Source organism: Nansenia antarctica (assembly GCF_963989245.1).
Source record: "Nansenia antarctica genome assembly, chromosome: 14".
NCBI classification, from domain to species: domain Eukaryota; kingdom Metazoa; phylum Chordata; class Actinopteri; order Argentiniformes; family Microstomatidae; genus Nansenia; species Nansenia antarctica.
Genome location: NC_137684.1, coordinates 22,634,613 through 22,648,910, shown reverse-complemented (window position 1 = coordinate 22,648,910; position 14,298 = coordinate 22,634,613). Strand labels below are relative to the sequence as shown.

Below are 14,298 nucleotides of genomic sequence, written 5' to 3'. Positions count from 1 at the left end.
GTGAACTCTCTGGGACATTTAAAAAAAAAACAAAAAAAAGGAAACAAACTGCATGTGACAGAATACAGCCCAGGCAACTATGAAATGAAAAACATCCCCAAACCCACATACAGTCATTTTTCAAAAGGCCGTGTAAGAAAATGAACAATCCAATTTAGCTAAAAGTGGAATGACGCACCAGCGCAACATGTACAGGCCATAGCAAGGGCAGAAAGTTTTTTTTGTTCTATCAGAGAGTTATGGTTGTGATGCTGGGGACAGCACCATACTCACGCACATACTCTCCGTCAGACTGCAATTACTAAATCCTTTTTACATTATGCATCCGTGCAATGCTTTAATTTGTTCTCTGTCCCTGCATGCTGCGTGTGCGTGTGTGCGTGCGTGCGTGTGTGCGTGCATGTGCGTGTGTGACAGTCGGAGGGTTTTCCAGTGTGTGAGTGGCAGGTCGCTGCTGTAATGAGGTTGGGCATGGGATATCAGCTGTGACAGAGGGGTTAGATAACTGTGCCTTCCAGTGTGTGTGTGCGTGTGTGTGTGTGTGTGTGTGTGTGTGTGTGTGACCCACTCTGCCTCGCCTCAGCACACATAGCCCAGCAGGCCCCGGGTCTGTGAATGAATCTCCCGACCCGATTCACCAGAACACAACACAACACGCCACGGCTGACTTATGCATGAACACAGGGCTGAGAAAAGGCTGAGCAGAGAGTAAACCACTGGGCTCTTTTCACAAATGCCCTCCGTGTCCGAACACATTAAAAAACAATGAGGAACGGGGACGGAAAAACTCTAAACTCTTCAAAAGTCAGAGCAGATAGGCAGATAGAGGAAAAGCCATTGACTAAACAGTGTCGTTAAAACACAGAGCTTTAGGGGAACACTAGGGGAAGCCATTAAATGTACACAAGCCTACGATAAATCAAACGGTCTTTACAGTGGACTGTGTGCTGGCTAATGAGGCGACCTGCTGTATCAAAAGTGGTCACGGAGGGAGGAAGGGAAGGGGGGGGGGGGGGGGGGGGGAGAGGACCCTGGCCATGGCAGCACAGTGACCTCTGGGAGTCTGCTATCCTAGATAATGGCAGGAAACTCTCTCAATGTCATCGTTTCCCTGCCACAGGTCAGGAATTAGGTCAGATAGCTGGTAGGACAACACAGGTAGTGAGAGAGAGAGAGTTAATAAGTCTCTCTCTCTCTCTCTCTCTAACTCAATAACTTGGTGTGTGTGTGTGTGTGTGTGTGTGTGTGTGTGTGTGTGTGTGTGTGTGTGTGCACGTGCGTGAGTGTGTGTCAAATGTCGATGGTAGTACAGACCAGACAACTTCTCCCAGCTGCTCTTGTTCAAGTTAACTCAATTAAATGTCATTAGGTCAATAGAAATCTGAAGGTTCGTACAGTACTGGCAAGCACTGATCATTACGTTTTCAATATGATGTGGCCCTTCTCAGCAGCGGAGGCCATGACCTGTCTCCTCCTATCAAACTAATTGTAAAAGATTTACAATTACTACAGACATTTGGCCGCAACGTTTTACCGGAACAGAAGTCGATGGACCACCGAAATACCACACAAAACAAACAGACCTTAAGTATCTCTGCAAATATTGTAATGAAGGGGGAATGTATTGATTCTGATCGCTTTGCGAATGTAGACTAATTAGAAAGAGGCTTCTCCAACTAGTAGTGTTACAGCAGGGCGGTATACCGGAATATTTATGACCCCCAAATAATTTTAAATGTACAGTAGTATAAACAAATAGAATGTAGCATGGCAGCTACAATCACACTGAAAACATGTCCTATTTGGGGAATCACAATACGCTATGACAGAAAAGGTCATTTGAATCCCGAGAGACCGAAAAAGGAAGTGTTTTCATCGGAGGCTTTTATTCAAGGAAAAAAAAAATCGTCTGGTCTATACAAGTCTCTCCCTGGGGTGGCTTCGGCTATATAAATAATTCAATTATCCCTCTCCCTCCGTCTCTTTGTCCCTCCCTAAACAAACACTGCATAATGTGTGTGTGTGTGTTGGTTCTGCAAACAGCCATGGTGCAGCAGCAGCACTGACTGGACTGACTGGCACTCCCCACTCCGACCACTCCTCCCGGTGCATTGTGGGAGGAAGAGAAGCCCCGTGGACAAAAGGAGCTGCTGACCCAGCGGTAGCCTGCGTTTGCGTGCTCACTGGGTGTCTGTCTGCTCTGGGTGTCTGTCTGCTCTGTCTGTCTGTCTGTCTGCTCGGGGTGTCTGTCTGCTCTGGAGGGGAGCAACCAGGAGACTGCCCACATAGTGAAATCCTGGTCAGTGTTAGGGGAGAGACGGGCTTAGCCCCTTGGTTCTAAACGACCTACTGCAAGAGCACTTCCAAGTGCATATCGTATCGTGTATATCAGGCCCATGAAATAATCGTCAGATTTCATTAAATATAATGACGTTTTCATCAACAGCATTTAATGAACAACCCATAATAAGCGTCACGTGGAAAACCATTTGCCTATCTCGGAGCGTCATTAATAAAGGGCGCCACCAGATATTGCTGTCATCTCAGCACATGCTGCAGAGCGTGATCTGTGGTAAGGAGACGACTATCTAGGTAGACAGTTAAATGTCTATGGAGATGTATGGAGGTCTGGCCCCATAATGGTGATGCTTAAAATAAATGTAAACATTCAGACTACAGGCTATACAACATCTCTACTCTGAATACTCGGAACGACGATTCATGCGCAGAGCGCTGTAAGCTAGAGGAGGGCGAGTGGAAGGGAACATCTCGACTCGGTCATAAACATTGTGCTTATCGAGTGATTCAGACGTGTTTCTGTCGGCCTGGATGTGCGAGCGAGAGCTTAACGTCATGGATGTGTCCCAAAAACCTACAGAGCTGTGTGATCATAGCCGTCGGCTGTGATTACCATACAGAGTAGCTCCTGTGTTGTCCTGGGTACACTACCACTTCCACTACCTCCTGCTGATACCTCATACCGGCTTTAATCCATCACAGTGAGCACTGTGGAGGCGTACAAACAGCACCCCCCCACCCCCAGCTAGGCCACGCTTCTTTGTACCAGCAAGATTGATTCTGGGCCAACACTGGGGTCTAGCAACAATCCCATAAGGTAGCACAAACAGTGTACTTCCTGACACACAGTCACTATATCTCTCACTCCTGAAGGAAGCCTGAGAGGAAAGGAAATATATGGCTGATTGTCCACTTCTGGTGCTGGACGCTGAGACGTGTCCTAAAGCAGACTGACTTCTCTCAGGCCATGACAGGAAGAAACAGGCGCCGGACGGCATTTGGAGGAGAAAGCTGCAGACTTTCAGGAGTGGATCTTCTCTGGTGACATTTGAGTAATTTGGACATTTAAAATAAAATGTCATGAATATACTTGGCTCACCGTCTCATCGTTTTTAAAGACTGTAATCAGTGAATATATCATATTGGGATACTTTTGCTAGATATTACCATAAGGATATGAGTTGCGATAAACCAAACACTTGAGTGAACACTTATTATTTCCGCTGGATAGGGTTGAAAACAAGTGTCAAAGTTAAGAACAGTATCTGAATATGATAACCAATCTAATTTGAATTTTAATTCTTTTTTTTCTGAGTGGGGCAGTCCCACTCATATTTTTCTTTTTATTGTGATAAGAGTCAGTAGAGATTTGACAGGAAGGATGGGTGAGAGAGAGAAAAGGGATGACATGCAGGATATGTCCGCGGCCGGAATCGAACCGGGAACCCTGCGGTTACGTGGTCAACGCTTAGTCCGCTACGCCACCTAAGCGCCCCTTGAATTTGACAGGAAAAAGGTGTTTTGGTTTTATTGAGTGAGTGTCAAAGCCTCTTGCAATACAGCTATATACACGTGTTCATTGCAACATCGCGTAGTTGTGCAGCTGTACTTCTCAGGTGCGAGTGAAACCTTATTTTCTGCTTACTAATCTTTACAACTATTTTGTTGTTTCAGCAAGTTGTTTATATATGTTGACCATCTCAATGCTTGTCCTGTTTGGTCCACAGATTGGGGCTTCTCTCCTGCTGGGCCAAGATCAGGGAGCTGTGTAAAAGAAAGAAGCCATTCTGAGATCACCCGCATTCAATCCCGATTCTCTGAACTTGCTCTCTCAGACCTCTTCTTCTCGGTTCAGAGCAGCTGGATAAGTGACTGACATCAACAACTCAGGTAAGAATCTCAACACCCTGTCCTGTTTCATCCACGGTCTGGAGCAGACCTAGATTGCGGAGCCCTGGGACACTGTTCAGTCCCTGGGAGTCTCCTGTAAAAACAGCCCTCCTGGAAGTCCCCGCTGCTGTAGTCCAGCTGTGACTTCCCCATCACCAGTGACAAGGAGCTGTTCCAGAGGGACATGGACTCTGGCTACTCCTCAGGTAAGGGCTCTTTTTGATAAATGTTTAATAAAGTTAAAAAAAAACTTTAATTTGTAATGTTGTTGTCATTTCTGGTAAATTGTTCATGTGAATGTATTTATTTCTTCCTCAGCTGGGGACGTGTCTCTGGGGGAATCTAGACAGGGGAGCCGTGAGTGCCTGGTCAGTCCCTGGGAGTTTCCAGAGCACAGGACCTTGAGTCCCCCTGCTAGTGCCCAGCCCTTTGGGTTTACTCCCCTCCCGTCCAGCCTTGCTCTACCGGGTCTCCAGACTCTCCACTCTCCCATTCCTAGTGAAAAAGAGCCCCAAAGTGACTCTGACAAGAGAGTCAGGAGATGAGAGCGTATCTCAAGCGGAGAACAAAACGAGGACATGGGGACTTAAAGCATCCAGTTTATATTTAGAGGGAATTATATTTGTGTGGGACATTTCGTTGCAGTATTATTGACTTGGTGTTGGTGTCTTTTAGAAACAGTTTAGGATTTTATTTTTAGGCTTTTGTTACGTTGATAGCCACCATAACCTATTTCTTTCAGTCTGAGCATAGGTGTGTAAATATAAGTACAAGTAAAAAAGTTTTTAAAAATAAGTTATAAATAGCATATAGGTAATGTATGAATATTAAATAAATCTTAAAAAACATTTAAGATTATTGCTGTTTTTGTTACATAATGTACCGTGTCCATGAGTTTTGATTTTATTGTCAAAGACATGCCGATATTGCAGCCCTCTTGCGAAGTGGATATTGTGCAGCCAGCCCTACCATGCAGCCAGTATTCACTGCTTTCCAGTGCGGACTAATTATGGCTATTGACCTTGAGTTTTAATCTCTCATTTTAATGCTAATTCATTTTATTCCACACAGCCAGTAAGGCCAAGCTAGGCACTAGTCTTCTAGCTAACAGCTAGCTCAGAGTCAGAGTGGAAGTGAACTTTTTCTATCCACACAAGTCAATCCAATGAAAACAATCTCAAGAATGTCGTGAATACAGAAGCCCTCTGTGCGTTCGCGTTGTTTATACAAATACAGAAATATGGGCCACATGGTTGAAACCCACGGCAGCAGGGTATTCACTGTTATTCAAACGTCTCGCATTTACACAGCTCAGAAATATGCTCCTCCTCAGTGCTTAACAAATGTTTACCCTGTGAATGAACTGACTGCACTCTATATCATGCGATGAAAACCACAGCGAGTCTCCTGCACGCAGACACACACACACACACACACACACACACACACACACACACACACACACACACACACACACACACCTGCTAGAGCCATTAGGATTTCAGGCAGAGCAGGGCCTATTGCAGACACCATAGGAAGACTTTATTTTTTATTTAGTTTTCTTATATAAAAAGAAGAAAAAAAATATATATATACTGTATGTATACTATATATGTATATATAAAATAGTTTTATTTTCATTCCCACCGAAAGTTCAAACAATATGCTAATGTCTGCCTTTTCCATACGCAGGCTCCTAGTCCTACGGCGTAATGAAACCCAAGTACAGCACCATTAACTGGGTGTCAACATTCTATACAGGCTCCATGGCGTCAGTGTGTGCTGCGCCACATAAAGATGGAGAGTTGGCAGAGGCAGCGTGTTCATCTCATACAGTTTGATTTAGGATCATTCATTTGATATGGATCTTTTCTTTCAACGTATGCCATTTTGGGTCTTGTCTTAAGACAATGCCTGGCTGGGTTCAGAATCACCCGCCTATATGTCATATCCAGATGTCAGGCATTTTGTAGGGACGTCCGAAATCTCAAAAAGAAAATGTACCCCCAGAGTCCACTGCATACAGTATTCCACAATCCACCGCACAATGTAGTGCTCGTAGCTCGTACACTTGTCTGCTAAGTGGCAGAGATAAACCCCACAATGCATTGTACTCCCCATCTGATTTTTCCCAAACGAATATGGCGGCTGTGTGCTGAAAAGTTGAATATTTCCACATTGTATCTGAAAAACTTCAGTAGGTAGGTTCAGCTTGGAAAAATATGTTTATTCTTGTTCTAACGTGCTGGCTAATTAACTTGCTAGCCTGAATAACTGTAACCATAGCCACCATATACAGATATAGTCAAAGTGGTACAATAGAATATATTGGTCGCGTTTGTAAATTCACTCGGAGCGTCGGAGTGTCCATGTGACTGCCTCTTGTCCAAACAAATAACTTGAACCCAGTGTGCGCTCTGGCGAATTTACGAACACGGCCATAGTAATATACCACTCTGGATGTAGTGAGTGAGTAAATTCACTCACTATAATGCACAAACATAGCCTATCCGATAAAATACTCTATATAGATTGTTCTATACAGGTAGTAGCGAACAAGGAAATGAGAGTATGAATTGAGATGCAGCCCAACCTATGCCAACCAAGTGACAGGTAAGACGCCCGAATGTAGTCATTCCCATTAGCCCATATCTTATGGATATGGATCTACCTGCTAATCATCAGCGAATGACAACTGGCATGAGGCCACTGTCCTTTTCTCCACAGCTTTAACATCATCTACAAGCATTGTGGGAGGTACAAGTTCCCTCATTGGATAACTCTCAACTCCCACAATCCCCATTCTTGAAATACGTACAACCTGCTGCACGTTGATGACAGTTGTGAGGCAAGATTGGGGGAACATTCTAGAAATGTACAGAAGTCTTCCCCAGTTACCCAGAGAAGCTACAAAAGGAACAAAGGAACACAGTGCAGGACTGGGATGAAGAGGGGATAAGTAGGAATGTGGATGTATTGCCATATCGCTTGAGCCCCTGTCGTAATGCCTGCCTTCATAGGATATTGCATTTCAATAATTAATGTTCATCTATTCATATCGGGAACACATACATTTTAAATGTACACCAGGAAAGAAAAACCCAATCCATCTGAATTGATTTCATCTGCCTGGAGGGAACGGAAATGAGCATTCTGACATGACAATAACATTTCTGAAGGTGCGATTTAATAATGAGAAATAAATGGGGAAATGATATCATTGAGTGGTGCTGCTCTTCCCGTCTTTGGACTCACTCTAAATATAGACGCCAGATTGATAGATTTTATTAACATTGCTATCAAACTTGAATCTGTTTCCCCAGATTGATATACCTCATCAACATTGTATAGTAATCAAATTTGATTCAACTTCCCATGATGCAACATGTGTTAATACAAATGACATTCACAGATGACTGTGGCAGAGAGAGAGGCACATATTTCCAAGAGAGTCAGACAGTGAATTGCAAGCAGTGACTTTTCTTGTGCAAACAAAATCAAAAGAAATACATAGACCCCGATAGAGACAATTACACATAAAACCCAGAGACCCAGACAGAGACATACAAACCAGACTCAAACAAAGTCAAAGTCATAGACACACAGACAGAAGGACCTTAGACAGACTCCTTACTTGTACTGTTGGTGATCCTTGGTGCTCCGTGTCTTCGCCATGAAGCGCTCAGCCAGTTTCTCCAGGTTTCGGGAATACTCCAGCTCGATTTCGGACTTCTTGCGGAAGAAGTCCTGCAGGTCCTGGAGGAGCTGGACCCTCACTTCTGTCTGCTGGTCCAGGCATTTCTGCTGCTCCACCAGCTGGGCCCGGATCTCTGAGAATAGACACACACACACACACACAGGTCAGGGGTGTGTTCATCACCACACAAAAGAGACAGGTCAGAGGTATATCTTAATACAGGACATCAAGGCATCAGCAGAGTTGCCTCACACATGTACGCACACCAGGGTTCCTACAAGTTTCAACACGTCAAATTTAAGACCTTTTTAAGACCTCTTTGGGTATAATTTTAGACCCGTTCGCGACACCAAATGATAGCTTTTTGTCATCCTCGAGGTGATGAAATTAGGGATTTAACTGCCATACAGACAAAAAAGGACGCGAATTGGCATTTCTTTGGTTCCAGCTTGATTAATTTCCGCGTAAATCGATGTGGTCGGACTGAATAACTGAAATCTGAGACCTTTTTTTAGACGTTGTGGGGTTTTAAGACCAGCGTGGGAACCCTGGCACACACACACAGTACTGTACATCCATCTCTGAGAACAGAACTATACACTAGCAGGCTGGAACACGGGACAAGGCCCAGCCAGGTGAGAGCCACAACACGTGTCTACAGTTACGTGTCCACATAACAAAGGCTGATTGTTATAGAAGAGGCTTGTACAGTACGAGGTGAGTGATCATCTCGAAGCACTAATGGTCTCTGCAGGTGTTTGGGAGAGAGAGAGAGAGAGAGAGAGAGAGAGAGAGAGAGAGAGAGAGAGAGAGAGAGAGAGAGAGAGAGAGAGAACAAAGGATGATTGTTATCGAATAAGGTTGTGTACAGTATGATGTGAGTGATCATCTGAAAGCACTAATGGTCTCTGCAGGTGTTTGGGAGGGAGAGAGAGAGAGAGAGAGGGGGGGAGAGAGAGAGAGAGCAGGGAGTGCTGGTCTCAGGTGTTTCATTAAAGCTGAACACAACTCCAGGATGAATGGGTCCTGATTCTAATCACATCCAGACAGATACTCTGCATGGAGCAGCAGCCCGGAGACACGGCACACAACACCACATCCACCAACAAGCGTGTGTGTGTGTGTGTGTGTGTGTGTGTGTGTGTGTGTGTGTGTGTGTGTGTGTGTGTATAAAGGAGGGGACATGGGGCTTCACTTAAGCAGGTTGTATGTGGAGCAGAATTACCCTGTTTTCTCCATTTTACATTAACATTTTAGACATTTAGCAGACGCCTTTATCCAAAGCGACTGTCTAAGGAAGTGAATCATCTATACATCAGTTATCGTAAGAAAACAAAACACATCTATGCTAGGACCAGGGGCCATTGGCAATCAATGCTAGAAGAAGGAAGAATTACTTCTTTTTTCTTTTCTTTTCTTTTTTTACAGTGAAGAAAATGTACCGGGGCGTAGTGGGGAGGAGGAGCTCTTTAGGAGGGACAATCAAGAATGTAGCCTGAGGAGATGTAGGGTCTTCAGTCATGAGATATCTCACCTGTCATAGACAATGCCTCTTATTCAATGTACATTCTCTACTGTGCGTACAGCAATAGCCCTGTCTTCCACACACACACGACCCCCCCCCCCCCCACACACACACACACACATAGCATGTTGCCTGAACACGTTCCGTGAGACGCAGGCTATGTATAATAATGTATATTTATCATAATGGGAAGGTACATGAGAGGATACAGATTAATGAGGTGAGTTAGAGCCATGTTAAACGCCAATAGAGGACGCAGAATGGCTCAAATAGAGGAGAGAGAGAGAAAGGCAAAAACATTTGGCCTGTTGGAAACTGTGAGGACTGATGTCAGAATCACAGGTTTCAGGTTAGATAACCTAGGCTAACCTAGGCTAACCTAAGATAACCTAAGATAACCTAAGAATAACCTCTAGGCCTCCAGGCTGCGTAGCTGTCAAAGCTTTTTGAAGGTGAGAAAGGGACGTTTCCAGTACATATGAAGTAAACAAGTATTCAAATTAATGTTAGGATGAGACGGCACTTTTAATTTATCGCTAGGAAGACTTAAGCCTAAATAAATCTCTCACCAACACTGTGTGAACCTGATCTAAGACAGCAACTCTGGCCAAGAGTATCACACTGGAACCGTGGGCTTAGTCACGCAACCACATAGAAATGGGAACTAAGACATGGTATATGTAGTCACCCCTGTGTGTGTGTGTGTGTGTGTGTGTGTGTGTGTGTGTGTGTGTGTGTGTGTGTGTGTGTGTGTGTGTGTGTGTGTGTGCGTGTGTGCGTGTGTGTGTGGTGAGCATCTTCTCATCTCTACACATGCCTGTTTCATAACGTGTGTTTCATATAAACACCATGTGATCATTAAATCATGGCTGGAGCCAGAGGTTGGGTGTGATACAGTGTTGCATGTGTCACTGTGGTGTGGATATGATTCCCCTTTGGAAAAATGGGCAAATTGGAATTCAAACAACAACAACGAACAAAGCGGTCACTCCGCCATCTTTTTGGTAAACAGCTGGGGGATAGGGCTGGAGAAGTGGAACCACTCTCCAACTCACTGACGGATGTAAGCACTGACCATCCTGACCAAAATTATAGTTCTATGTTCTGAAACTATACAGTGTTTGTTTAGTTATATTGTTTATAAACAATGGAGTCAACAAGCCTATATTTTGGGTTCTCATCAGGTAAGACAATGGAATGGAACTAAGCTCATGAGGCCTTCATAAGTTACATTCTTCAAGAATCCATGGCTATATATCATTCATTTGGAAAAAGTCAGAGCTAAGTCTCTGGAGAGTCTGGATTTAGTGGTCAGCCAGCATGAAACTAATGCATTGACACACAGGCATTGCTGATAACACCACAACAACACACATCTCACCTAGCCAGTTCAGGCAAAGATCAAGCACTGGACTTCAAGGGGTGAACACGACGTGGTGCATCAGGACAAATCAGTTAATGAAATACGCTGCTATCAAACTCTGTCAAAAGATATAGACAGGGGATTCATTTAGCTAAGAGGCTAAAAAAAGGGCAACAGAGGTCCTTTTCAAACTCTCCAGGATCCCCCAAAGTGTATTGGACACCCATCAATAACTCACCATGTCCAGCTAATCATTGATCAATTAAGTGCTGACTCAATTAAAGCAGCTCCAGTCTAGTCACTGTCTGAGAGAGAGAGAGAGAGAGAAAGAGAGAGAGAGAGAGAGAAAGAGAGAGAGAGAGAGAGAGAGAGAGAGAGAGAGACAGAGAGACAGAGAGAGAGACACAGAGACAGAGAGAGAGAGAGAGAGACAGAGAGAGAGAGAGAGAGAGAGAGAGAGACAGAGAGAGAGAGAGAGACAGAGAGAGAGACACAGAGAGAGAGAGAGAGAGAGAGAGAGAGAGAGAGAGAGAGAGAGTGGTGTTTGTGTGTTCCAGAGGCAGTAGGAGAATGACTCAGGACAGGAGTCTGGCTCCCTTCATCAACCTTTAACGTTCCTCATCTTGATGAATGAATGATTTAAGTGGGCTCTATTAGAACTACTTGATGAGGTTGTTTCAATTCCGAAAGGCCTTGCGAGCAGTGCCTCTTTCATCCTGGCACCTCCTGGGGAAATAAACCCTTCACATGGAGGCAAACGGACAGGAGGGGCGTGGAGGTGGGTGGAGGCTGCTGTTGCTGAGGCTGGCTGGCTGAGGGAGTAAAGTGCAGTGGTAGCCATCCAGTGCGTGCTGGCTGCCCACCCAGGGACAAACTCAGTGGCATTAGTGGGTGCCCCTGCCCTCTACCATGCTGGGCAGCAAAGCCACCTCTGTATTAAGTATGAATGAATGAATGATGAATAATGAATGAATGAATGAATGAATGAATGAATGAATGAATGGTCTTTATTGTCATTGCTATAGTACAGGTACCAAACAACGAAATTTGGGAGGGGTGGCTCCCCTGGTGCTAGGAAAGAAAAAAAAAAGAAAAAAACAAGAAGGGAAAGGAGCTGGTTTACATAAATAAAGGCTATTGATAGTAATAGTAATAATAATAATAATAATAATAAATTAGACTTATATAGCGCTTTTCTAGACACTCAAAGACGCTTTACAAACTGAAAAGATCGAGTAGTAAAATAAAAAGAAACCAAAAAATAGATAAAAGAAAGTATAGGGGTCTAATTGATTTTTAGATTACTAAATCTAAATCTAAGTGTCTAAGTAGTACCATTGGTCTAAAAGTCGTCACGTGTTTTAAAGTCACTTTAATCTAACCAACCATTAAACTTTACAGTAGGTCAAAGGGAGGGACCGTGCTTAATGTCAGAATGTCCCAGCCATGTCCTTCAGAAAGGCAGATGTGTTCTATCGACTGTCGACGGGCTTTCTAGGGAAACCTAAGGAGCTTCGAGGACTTCAAACAAGTTTAAAAAATGAATGAGTAAGAATTGCAAATGTGAATTACTCCTAACGGCAAACAGTGGCTGAGAATGTGGAAGGAAACAGGTGTGACATTTACACAATGGAACTGAGTGGAACATGTAACACAATTATATTCATGGCTGCACATGAAAACTTATTAAATCATTCATATTGCCATTCAAACACTGAAATAAATGACACTATGTCATGTTGTAGCATGATGAATAACAAGGCCACCAGGCAGGCAGTCACTCTCTCTCCAAAGCACTCTGTTCAGTTCACCTGTGTTAAACCCATGCACACATTTTAAACAATGAGAATTCCTTCCAAAGTAACTGAGGTGGAACGCTGAATACATTTCACACAGATATCTAATCCCCTAGTAGGGGCGGCTGAACTGAATATCTGTGAATTCCACTGATTTTTGGCATGCCGGGAGGGACAGACGAACGAACGCCTCTCTCTCTCTCTTTCTTTGATCCAAAGATTGAGTATCAAGTCCTCTGCTGGAGGCACTGTGCAAATCAGTTGTCTTGACACTCTGTTTCCCACAATACTAGCAGACCCTCTGAAAATCCACAAACAAAACAAAGAATCTTACTCTATCTTAGCCCACACTGGCACACTGATTGCCCTGCTGTGTACAATGGACTTCTTTTATAGACTAATCTTCTCATATAAAAAAAACAAACACCTGAACTAAAAAGCTAAATGGCACAACATTACAGTTGCACGGCCGCCTTTGCTCTGTGTGTGCAAGCGCCATATTGACTTGTCCTTTTATTAGTACAGGGTACATTCCTGGTGCTGTGAGGTCATCTGTATGGTAAACACGTGCGGTACGGGGGCCTCTGTGCTGGGGGGCAGTGGGGTGGCGGGGGTGGGGGGTGGGTGCCTGTGATCAAAGCCCCTCTGTGATCCACTTCAAACAGGGAGATGAGATGAGAGCACCTGTGCATCGCTGTGACCTGACACTAGCAGGACCTGGAAAAAGTCAACTGTGCTGCAGGAGGCCTGGAACAATCACTAGGTCTGAGGACCCCCTCTCTCTCGGTGTGAGGGGAGGGGTGTGTGTGTGTGTGGTATGGGCCTATTGATGGGCTGTAGGCAGGCTTTCCTTGCCAGGCCATGGCCAGGGCTGACAGCACAAAAACCAGCCATCCGATGGATAGAGGGGTATGCATCCCAGAATGCACTCTGGGCGAACGACTGGACGTGGGACAATGAGAGAGCGCTGTTCGGTCTTTGTGGCGATCAGTTAGAACCAAAGCCCTTTTGTTCAGGCGCTGTGGACTCGGACTGGATGTCGTCCAACGACCCCCTTTGAAGACCACATAACAAACACTTCCCATAACCCCATTCAACGTGGCAAACATGTCCAAAGTTGCAACTCTGAATCGCTTTTGATCGTGGGGCAGTTTTGTTGTGAGAGAAAGTGCCTCGTAAGCAGGGACGTCGGGACGGATAACGAAAAACTGTTTGACCTCCTGAGAGAAACAGAAAACTAGCTAGTGAGTGAAAACAACTCTCCCACTGTCAGAGACGCGGAGCCAAAGTTTTTCTCCCTCGGCAACTCGAAAAAAGGCTCTCTCATTGTTGAACCAATTCCCTTCGCTATGAATCAAATCCACTAAAAACAGCTCCCCTTGGCCTCTTCCCTTGTTATCTTCTACCATTAGTTGTACAATTAGTCCTCCCTGGGTCAGACCCTCCTGAGCAGACTTTTCTTTTGGTTCCTCTTATTCTATTACTGCCTCTTGCCTCTGAGAGCTATCTGGGGCATACTGTACTCCACAGTGGGCCGGGCCGGGCCGGGGCTGGGCTGGGCTGGGCCGGGCTCCCTCATGAAGGGAGAGAGGCTCATCAGCGGTACCTGAAATAGCAGCAGCAGACATGGGGGAGGAGGCTGAAGAGGGATAATGCACCTATACTACCCAGCCCCACCATCTGGATGATATCTGGGTTTGGGATAGCTGCCCAGTGGCCATACCTCATG

General features: G+C 44.8%; 1 protein-coding gene across 4 annotated transcripts in view; it reads right to left on the bottom strand.

The window, feature by feature from the left end:
- The window catches only part of srgap1a (SLIT-ROBO Rho GTPase activating protein 1a), a gene marked incomplete at its 5' end in the record, with an annotated part of 93,777 nt that overhangs the window by 56,073 nt on the left and 23,406 nt on the right, over nucleotides 1–14,298 (bottom strand). For all 4 annotated transcript variants that reach the window (XM_080544830.1, XM_080544831.1, XM_080544832.1 and 1 more), the window contains one exon: nucleotides 7,823–8,018. In XM_080544830.1, the coding sequence (XP_080400956.1) occupies nucleotides 7,823–8,018 (196 nt within the window). The remainder of the gene's footprint in view (nucleotides 1–7,822; nucleotides 8,019–14,298) is intronic.